General features: G+C 42.1%; 1 protein-coding gene across 2 annotated transcripts; it reads left to right on the top strand.

Moving 5' to 3' along the window:
* Window positions 1-624: 624 nt before the first annotated feature.
* Window positions 625-9,856, top strand: rnf152 (ring finger protein 152). Of its 2 annotated transcripts, none has more exons than XM_060849898.1 (2): window positions 625-891; window positions 6,803-9,856. In XM_060849898.1, exon 2 carries the CDS (start codon window positions 7,015-7,017, stop codon window positions 7,645-7,647), a length of 633 nt encoding a protein of 210 aa, XP_060705881.1. In that variant the 5' UTR covers window positions 625-891; window positions 6,803-7,014; the 3' UTR covers window positions 7,648-9,856. The 2 variants fall into 2 exon arrangements, with proteins under 2 accessions (XP_060705881.1, XP_060705882.1); XM_060849899.1 differs by lacking the exon at window positions 625-891 and adding an exon at window positions 1,288-1,842.
* Window positions 9,857-10,837: the final 981 nt, after the last annotated feature.

Consider the following 10,837-nt stretch of genomic DNA (forward strand, 5'->3'; position numbering starts at 1 on the left):
CCACAAGTGGACAACCCCAGGGGAAGATTTTCTTTTGTTATCTTTACACGGCGCATTTAAAAACCAAACCCGAATGTATTCCTGTAGTTTTAAGAATGAAATCATAAAATGCACAGCTGACCTCTCAGCTAGGGAAGGAAGCGAGGTCTGCAGCCTTTTAAAGGTGTGCGGGGTGGGGGAGCGTTATTTGGCCGTTTGCAAGCGTTGAAATTGGAGCTGAATGTACATTGATTGTTTCCAAAGCATGGCGTTCTTATTGATGCTTTCAATTCACAGCCCAAAATGCCAATCCTAGGTGACAGCTCAGCTACAAACGGGAAAAAGCACGCTACATGCATTCAAGAAATTGTCTCCCATTGCATTGTAAATATGTCCTTTCTAAATACAGAGCCTGTTACCTGTGCAGGGACCGGGCTGTCAATCATGAGCAGCTCCACCTGCCCAGTGACCTGTCAATCAAAGGGGAACAATGAGCGTCCCTCACCTGCATCAGCTGGGTGAGCCCGGGGAGGCTGGCGCAGGGCTATCTGGGGGTTGTAGTCTCTGCAGTGGCCGGCCAACGGGGAGGGGACTGGCTGTGGAACTACAACTTCCCGGCGTGCGCCGCGACCCAGTGAAGCGACATGTAGGCGAGCGCTGGGTGAGGAAGCTGCCAGACCAGTGGAGCTGGAGCGGCGGATTAGACGGATTGCACGGGCGGCTGCTGCACCAGCTAGTGGGAGCAGACAGACACAGACAGCAATTTCCAGAGAGGTGGGGGGGAAGAATTGCAGAGCAGTCGGGCGTCAGAGAAAACAAAAGTAAATAAAGAGACAGGCATTAACTCATCAGAGAATCTTCAATCTGTGAAAATCTCAGCAAGCTTGCAAGTGGTATCAGAGCTTGTTGAAGGTATTTGTGTTTTTGTTCTCTGGACAATTTCTTTTGGGAGGTTTGCATGTTTGCTTCCTGCTGCAATTGCAAGGCAGGGGAGCTGTCAGTGACTTGTGTAGCTGCGCTGGAGCAGATGCAATATTCTGCTGGTCATCTGTAAGCTCAGTGCAGGCTGCAAGGGAGGGTCGGGGTCGTTCACGGGGACGTTTTGCACTTTGCAACCGAGAAGGGATCGCCGACCCAAATAATCGCAACTTCTGAATGAAGATGCGGAGCTGTGGTGTGGGGCGGGCTTATTGACGTGTAGTGCTACTAAACCCTCTGCAGCCCAGTGTTGCTGAGATAAAGCGAGCTTGGCGAGCAGGAGATGCGGTTTGGGTGGTGGGGTAAGGGGGAAAGCATGGGTATAATGGGCCGAGTGCTCGTCAGCGCTGCAATGTAATCATCACCAAAAAAGAAAACAGCGGGAGATACACCCATTTCCCACAATTGTGATGACGCTTTGGACATGTTGATTTGATGCGATCTTTAATAGTTTATTTACTCCGGACCGTCAACTGGGTCAGCTTCAGATGAATACAGTAGCCTTGGCATTACCTAATCTCGCTGCCCTTGTTTTATTTTCCTCTGCATATTTAGCGAAGGCTTTTTTTTTGAGATGTGATCAGGTGGAGAGGGAACATCCAACAACAAAAAAGGAGCCTGCTGATTTTGGAGCAGAAATGTCTGCAATCGTGAAGCTGTGTTAGTTAAAAGCAGAGGGTCCAAACGGCTGGAAAATTCCTATCGGCATCAATTGAAGACTCCCTTTTAATTAGCACGTCGCAAAAATCCCCGGACCCGTGACTCTGTGTGGAAAAGTGACAATATCTGCATGTTGGATTGGTGCTTTGCAAATCCTTTTTAGATCTGAAAGAAATTTCATTCAGCGAGACCCAACATCTGCCTCCTCGCGGTTAAAAACAAAAGGTGTCGCATTTATATTGGTCCAGATATTTTCGTGGGATTGAAAGTAATGGCTTAATATTTGCTTTAAATACGGGACACTTAGGAGACAAAGCAGATCCATTCAGTCTATGGGTCTCACTGTACTGTGCTATAGAGGGCATTGTGTAACAGAACTGTCAGACAGGCAATGGGATTGAGGGCACTACCGATCTAATAGGTGCAATTTTGTTTTACTTTGCTTCTTTAAAAAGTATGCATTTCTGGGTTAGTATAAATAATATTTTCAATGGTTTGTAATTGTTTAACTTTTTCTAAAACGAACAACTTGCTACAGGCGGAATATGTCATTTTGGTTACATTGCTTAGTCTGTCTCAATGCATTTTAACGCCAAAGTGTGGCCCACCACCACCCTGCCTAACACCTCCTGCCTATACTTTCTCCAGAATAATAAACAGATGGGTCAAGTAGGGACATTGGCTTTGACAGGTCAACTATTCCACATATGTTGGGAGGGTTTCTGTTGCTCGCTGTTAAAACAAAGAATTGACAAAAAGAATCTTAGCACAGAAGGAAGGCGTTCAGCCTTTAGTCTTGATGCTATCTCTCTCTCTGCAAGAGCTACTTGGATAGCTGCACTCCAGACCTTTTCCCACTGATTCCCGATGAAAGGCTCATGCCCGAATCATCGATTCTCCTGCTCCTCGGATGCTACCTAACCTGCTGTGTTTTCCAGCACCACACTCTCCACTCTGATCTCCAGCATCTGCAGTGCTCACTTTCTCCTTTTCCCGATGTAGCCCTGCACTTTTATTTTTGCCTGCTGTAAATCTTTTGAAAACCATAATTAAGTTTGCCTTGCACACATGTTCCAGATGTGAAATACTCCACTCTCTGTTTTTGCCTCTGGTTTCCTCTACTTCATGACCCTTCTACCAGCCTCCTGCTAATGAGACAGTTAACAATGGGAGTGTGATTTGAAGATGCCAGTGTTGGACTGGGGTGTACAAAGTTAAAAATCACACAACACCAGGTTATAGTCCAACAGGTTTAGTTGGAAGCACTAGCTTTCAGAGCACTGCTCCTTCATCAGGTGGTTGTGTTAATGGATGATGTGAGCTAACAGTGGCTTTGTTCAGTGATAGCATTGTCATCTGTCAGCCACAAAGACTGACACTTCAGTGTCATCCAGAGGGAGTGCTGCACTGTTGGGGATGCTGTCTCTCAGATGTTTAAACTGAGGCCCTTCTGAAGCTGCCTTGATATCCAAGACCAGTGACACTATTCAAAGTGTAGCCAAGCAGCTGGCTTGACAAATAATTATCTCTCACATTATGTCATAGATTATCTAACCGTTTATTTCATTTTAGTTTGTGGGAGCTTGCTGTGTGCAATTTGTCTGCTGTGTTTGAGTACAATGCAGAAGTGACTTGTTTCAAAATATTTCTTTGCTTTGGTTTCCTGAGGTAGTGAAAGGTAAATCTGTGTTTGGACCCCTTGCAACTCAGTAACATTTGTGGCTGTAATCTTTCCTTCTGGAAGGACAAACAAGCCACATGTTGGAGAGAAATATGAAATATTTCTCCGAATAACCGGAAATTAGTTCAGCTGCAGATAGTGAATGGCTGTTTGCTTCCCACAGTTTGAATGGCCACCGACCTGGAATACACAGAATATTGTTTGCAAAATCTTTAACCTTGTCTTCTGTGACAGCAAAGTGCTTTTGATTTATGGTTGACATATAATAATTTTCTACATTTCATTTCATGAAAGAACTATTGGAATACTATCCTTCTAGATAGAAAACCACATTCTACTGATTGCAATCTTTTCACTCATGCAGAACCCAGATGGAAGTGTGTGTGAGTGTGTGTGTGCACGCACATGTATTCTTTGTTTCTGCAGTCTCTTGATACCAATTATTCCTGTCTGAGAGGATGTTCAAATAGGCTGTTTCTTCATGATTGGACAAAGAGCTGGTAAATTGGAATTTACTGTGCGGAAATGTGACGTTGTCCAATGTGTCAGGAAAAAGCATATTATCTAAACGATGAGAGATTGAAAATTTCGGAGTTTCAGAAGGATCTGGATATCCTAGTGCATGAATCTCAACAAATTAGTATGTAGGCACAGCAAGTAATTAGGAAAACTAACAATGTTATTGTTTATTGTGTGGGGAATTCAGTACAAAAGTAGGGATTTAACGCTGCAGGTGTCAGCGAGACAGCATGTGGCGTACCATATAGTCAGGGTGCCTCTTTTTTGTTTTTAGTTCTTCCTTGTTGAGACATACCAGAGTCCCCAGGTGATGTTCTGGGTATCCAGATTCGAATCCTGCCATGGCAGGTGGTGTGATATAAACTCAAAAGCAAAATGTCTGGAATTAAGAGACAAGTGGTGACCTGGAAACCTTCGGAGAAAGTGAGGACTGCAGCTGCAGGAGATCAGAGTCAGCAAGTGTGCTGCTGGAAAAGCACAGCCGATCAGGCAGCTCCAAGGTGGAGGAGAGAGCTTATGCTCGAAACGTTAACTCTCCTGTTCCTCGGCTGCTGCCTGACCAGTTGTGCTTTTCTGGCACCACACTTTTTTTTGACCTTTGATTCCTACGTTGAAAAAAAACCCATTTAGTTCCCTAATGCCCTGACCTGGTCTGGCCTACATGTGCTCCAGTCAGCAATATAGTTGACTCAACAATTAGGGATGGATAATAAATGCTGGTCTGGCTTGTGGAATCAACATCCTATGAATTAATAAGAGACAGTCCAACTGGGCTATGCCAAATGGAATGGGGCAGCATAGGGGTGGCATGGTGGCTCAGTGGTTAGCACTGCTGCCTCACAGCGCCAGGAACCTGGCTTTGATTCCAGCCTTAGGCGACTGTGTAGAGTTTGCACGTTCTCCCCCTGTCTGCATGGGTTTCCTCCGGGTGCTCCAGTTTCCTCCCACAATCCAAAGATCTGCAGTTTAGGGTGGATTGGCCATGCTAAATTGCCAAGTTGGGGGTAAATGTAGGATAGGTGAATGGGTCTGGGTGAGTTACTCTTTTTGGAGGGTCAGTGTGGATTGTTGGACCAAAGGGCCTGTTTCCATACTGTAGGGAATCTAATCTGTTGCATACCACTTCCTCACTTTTACTCGTTTCTCTAATATATTCTTCTGTCTTCATCGTTGATGGAACCTGGCAGTTGCTGGCAAAGCCAGTCTTTGTTGCTTTGAATTGGGCAGCTCACAGGATGGTATAAAAATATCAATAATCTATATAAACCAAAATTAAAGAATGAGAAAATGAATGAGTTGCTTATGTTGATGCAGGTGTGGATTCATGTGTAGGGCAGACCAGGTAAGGACAGCAATTGCTTTTCTGTAGTTACCAGTTCTGAAGACCAATCACTGGACTTGAACTGTTAACTTGGGTTTTCTTTCAACAGATATTTCCAGACCTGCTGAGTTCCTCAATTTCAGGTTTTTATTGGTGGCAGTGACCTTCCCTGAAGGGTGTTACTGAACCATTTGCAACAATGATAGCTTCATTGTCACTATTACTTTGTATTCCAGATTTATTAATTGAAATTAAATTCCATCAGCTGCTGTGGTGGGAATTGACCTCAGTCAATGACATTACCACTAGACCACTGAGTGGAGATATTTTCCATATTTAATGAATAATTTGCTTTAAACTTGTGTAATGAAATGTTTGATGATAACTGGGATTTGGGAAGATTTCAATATGGTTAAGTATGTGACTATTTGACAGCCAGTACTGGATGAACAGAAATTTCTTCCAATTAAATACAGGTCGTTATGCTATAATGTACGTTCCATTAACCTGAATTTGCTACAATGTGATTGATGAATTGGGACATTGTTTCTAAAGTAGACTTATTTAAAATGTGATTTGGCTGTAATGCAATTATATCGCCAACACTTTAAGCGTTGTTTCTAAAGTGTAGTTTTTCTGTAATATAAGATTGTACAAGACACAACCATCGTATTATAGAAGAACTAACTGTATTGATTTGGAGGAGCCGGTGTTGGACGGGGGTGTACAAAGTTTAAAAAAAAATCTCACAACACCAGGTTATAGTCCAACAGGTTTATTTGGAAGCACTAGCTTTCAGAGCGCTGCACTTTGATCAGCTGGACCTGTACTGGGAAGACTGAAGCATTTTCAAACCCTGCTCCAAATTCTGCTCCCTAATGTATTCACTCCACCCCTGTCCCTAGCAACAGTGTGAAGTTAAGCCACTCTGTTTATCACAGTTGCTGCTGAGATGAAGTTCTGATCTTGAATTTACGTAGTCACTGAGACCACCTGACTTCGTCCCTGAATCAGCTTACCTACTCCCTATGCCTTCATTACCTCTAGATTGTTCCAGTTACTGGTGGTTTGGCTCCCAAATTCTACACGCTGCAGACTAGGGTCACCGCCTGCTCTCTGAGCTATGCTGGCTCCCAGTCAAGCAAATCTCAATTTTAAGATTCCCTCTCTTATTTTCAAACCCGTGGCCTTGCCCCTCCATATTATCTGTAATGTCTTTTCACCCACAACCTTCTGTGATCTGTGTGTGGCTGTAGTTATGGCCTCTTGAGTGTCCCTAATTTTAATCACTGTATCACGGTAGCTGCTCCTTTAGTTATCTTAGGCCCAGATTGTGCAATTTCCTCCTAAATTTTTCCTGCCTTTTCAAGACATCTAATTAAAACCTGCCTGTTTGACCAAGTTTCTGGTTTTGTGGTCTGGTGGCATATTTTGTTTAGTGATGACTCTGTGAAGTAGCATGCCATGTTTTATCATGTTAAAGATGCAATTATCAACATAAACTGTTGTGGGTTACCTATTCATTTTGGAATGAAAGAGACAAGTTCACTTCACAATGTGGAACAAAGGGTTGTAAGGACTGCCCATAAGTACCACCCAGCACCTGGCCACTTCTTAATGACGAAATTGGCTTCAGTCTTATCTTTATTATTTTTCTTTTCCAGGGAGCGGAAGAAATCAGCTGGGTGTTTGCTGAAAGTGACAGTGCGTGTACAACCGGTTCCCTCCTGAAGAACCACGTAAAGATTTGAAAAACCTTTTAAAACCAGAAAGCCAGGGCTCCTCAAGGAAGGGAAAAAAACACAGCAAGAGCTGAACTGTTCTTGGAAGCCTCGAATTCTCTTTGAAAGGGGCAGAGATTGTGGCCAGTGTGACAATGGAGACAGTTTCCCAAGATTCACAAATGGAATGTCAGATTTGTTTTAATTACTACAGCCCACATCGCCGCCCGAAGCAGTTGGACTGCAAGCACACTTGCTGCTCTGTCTGCCTTCAGCAGATGAGGAGCAGTCAGAAGGAGCTGATGTGTCCCTGGTGTCGAAGTGTCACCAAACTCTCTCCCAGTCTGTCTGTGTCTCAGCTGCCTGACGACCCAGAAATCATCACTGTGATCAGCATCCCTCACACGTCAGAGCGCACCCCGGTCTTTATTAGGCTCCCGACCAGCGGCTGCTACATGGTCCCGCTGACTGTCACCAAGGAGAATGCCCTGTTGCCAGGGGAAGGCAGTTGCCGACTGTTGCCGGGGAATCAGCGGAAGGCTGTAACCGCCGTGCTCATCCCCGGGGATCAGCAGCAGCAGCAGCAGGTGCCCCGACAGCACCAGGTGCCACATGGGCCCAGGGAGGACCAGGAAGAGGAGGAGGGCCAGGATGGTGTGAAAACGTCCACTTGCTCAGGCGTTTGCACTGTTCTCCTCGTGGCGTGTGTCCTCCTTTTCCTACTTGGCATCGTCCTCCACAACATGTCGTGCATATCAAAGCGATTCACTGCCATCTCCTGCGGCTGAAACCTCCCATTCGAGTTGTGAAAGGTGTTCAGAATTTACCCACGTGCAGGACACCAACCAGTGGCTGGACTGAAGAACGCACAGCATTTAGTCTCTTAAAAAGCAAGGACTACAGACCGATTCCTGAAGAAGTTGAATAAAAGCATAAAGCTGCAAGAATGATTCATTTGGGAAGTGATTTGTAGCTAAGGTGTAATCTGACCGTTCAGCCGCCAAGAATACTTTTTGGTGGATTTTTGTAGGGTTTTGCCTCTGAAGTTAGAAAATATGCACAATTAGAAAGCAATTTCTTTTTACAAGATGATGTACTTCTAAATTACTATTAACTGTAGCCTTCCTTTTAATGGGAAATGCAATAAGAGTACTCACAGTGTAACTTGAATCCATCTGTTGATGTTAGCATAGACATCAGTTTATTTGGCAAATTCTGGACAATCCTGTCAAAACCTGGACTTTAATTCATTGTTATTCATTGAGTTGTAGCAATTTCCTACAGAGGTAAAGTTCACATTTTGTCACCAGCATCTGGGATTGGATTGAACACAAATGTAGTCAACTGAAAACACAATCATTTTATTTAAATAAATTGGTCAGTACTTTTCAGTTTCAAATTTATAAACCGATTGTTGGAATTGTGCTTAATCTAGTTTTTAATTTTTCTTCAGATTTGTACATATAAGTGTAGTATTTTTAAAGTCTTGTAGTAATCACAGTGATATATACTCATAAAGAATTACACAAATTTAGACACGTTTGGTCAGTTGTTAACTAGAGAGTTTGCGATATTTTAGTTGTCTGCAACTGTTATCATAAATGGTAGATTGGGTTGTGGTTATTCTTTTTTAGCTTGTACTAAACAGAACCCTAATGATGCATTCTTTCAGTTCATAATTGAGTACATGATAGAAAACATATTTGTTATGTCCACTTGGACAACATTTTAGCTAGAGATGAATTTCAAATTGTGAATTACATAGCAAAGTTAATATTTTAATCTATTAAACATACTACGTGTCAAGCTGATTTTTGTTTTATATGTTTAGGATTTTCAGGCTGTTTAGGGTTTTGTATGAATAATCCAGGCTTATTAAAATTACTTGTCTCTGAATGCATAACGTTCTAACTTAAGGAACAAACAAGTGTTAATTCATTTGTCTTTAAGGATGTCATTTGGTGCCCTGTAGTTTGGTGCTAACTGTTGAAAAGGGCTGAATAGCCTTGTTGAAAGTGACAAGGAATATCACAAAAACAAACGTTTGGTGATGCAGTTAATGTAGAGAGAGAAGAATGATCCCTTATGACTTGAGATGACATGACAGGAAAACGAAATGAGGTATCATGGATGGAGCTGGGTTGCAATATTAGGGATGTCTTGTCAAGCTCTATTCAGATTTGTGGTTACAGTATGTTTGTGCACTCTGTTCTAATTTAGATTTTTCTATATTTCTTAATGAGAAGTTAACATTCTTATTAATTCAAAATGTTACACAGTTTCACCCTGTGGTTTTGTAAATAGTAATTTGGGACAGGTTTGTGCAGTAAAATGCAGAAGTTCCTCTTGAAATTATTTTACCAATTGGGTCTATGGAGATATTGTTTATTTCATTTTTTGTCTTGTTACTTCAGTGCACTGTCTTAATACCCTTCTTGGTAACCATACATCCGGATTTAAATAGGTCTGTGCTGGCTCAGTGGATGCAAGTGGTAGCAAATCTGCTTTCTTACAAATGAAACAAAAGTGGTTGATAGACTAGCAATATGCCACAGCTAATACCCCACAATCACTGCTGTCTGCACATGTTATGAAATGGTTTTAACCTTTCTCACAGGGTTATTGTTCTGAAATGATGTCATTGTGACTAAGCAAACTGAGGTGAATGAACTGCCGATGCGTACACACGCCTGTGGTAATTTGCCAAAAGTTGAGTTTTTCCAGTAAGAGGTGAAGCTTTTTGCCGACTGCTGTATTGTCTTTGTGCTCTTGTAGAAGAACAAAAATGCATGGAGTTGCAATAGGGCATTTATTTTCTCCTTTTGGACCCATTATTTTATGAAGTGGTGTTCGAAATCTGCCTCTTATTTGTAAAATGTTCATTTTTGTTTAATAACGATTGTAAGGAGTGCATTGATCATAACTAGACCACTGTACTGTGACTCTGTTGTCTTAACAACATTACACGAGAGTTTATAATAAACTTCAATCGACGTCTTCCAATTTATTTATTTATTCAAGCAACACACAGAACATCCATTCCTATAGCATGTCATTTCCTTAAATGATTTTCTGCGCCTTCAAATATGCAAAAAGAAAAGTGACATTGAAGGATCTCTGTTTTGAATTTCATTGTCTGCCCCAATCCAGTGGAATAATGTTCTGGGATTTTATTTAGTAAACAAGGAACTGTGATATACAAAATCTGCACCAATAGGACTTTATTTTTTAACATGGGCAGTTCTGCCATTGTGGATCTGAATTTTCTGTCCATGGGGCATGCTGGATACAAACAAAAAGCTCACTGAAATGACCTTCTGCTTCTATGTTTTTGTCCCTAACTAAACGATGAAAGTGGAAACTTTGGAACTTAATCCATCACCTTACCATAAATCGAATTGGAAGTGTTAGCAAGTTATTTTGAGATGCTGGCAAAGAGGTAGTGGTGTTGGGTTAATAATCTAGAGGCCAGGCTAATGCTTGGTGATATAGGTTTGGATCCTACCATGATGCCTGGTGAATTTATATTCAATTCGCCATAAGAACGCATTTGATTTATTGTTGCCCTTTAGGGAGTTAGATCTGCCATCTCAACCACACATGACTCCAGACCCACAGTGATTGACTCTTAATTGCTAGCTAAATGGTCTAGCGGGGCAATTAGGGATGAGCTACAGGCCGTGAAAGAAAAATAATTGTTTAAAATTCATTTGGGTGTCACTGGCTAGTCTAATATTTATTACCCATCCCTATTTATCTTGTAGAACATGGTGGCGAACCATAGTATATTCTTTGCTGGTTGAAAGTCAGAAAATGTGGATTTCAAAATAATTTATTAAGCTGGTGTCAGGCCAATAAAAACAGTTACATTCTGTTTTCTACACTTCACCAGTTCTGAGGTATTTCAGTTATTCACTGGCTGGGGCATTAAGGGGAGTAGAGAAATGGTTACAGTTCATAATCTCACCCTGTGCTATC

Source organism: Hemiscyllium ocellatum, chromosome 34 (assembly GCF_020745735.1).
Source record: "Hemiscyllium ocellatum isolate sHemOce1 chromosome 34, sHemOce1.pat.X.cur, whole genome shotgun sequence".
Taxonomy (NCBI): domain Eukaryota; kingdom Metazoa; phylum Chordata; class Chondrichthyes; order Orectolobiformes; family Hemiscylliidae; genus Hemiscyllium; species Hemiscyllium ocellatum.

Excerpts from the sequence above, each read along its gene's own strand:
- rnf152 (XM_060849898.1), top strand. The coding sequence starts at position 7,015 with ATGGAGACAGTTTCCCAAGATTCACAAATGGAATGTCAGATTTGTTTT.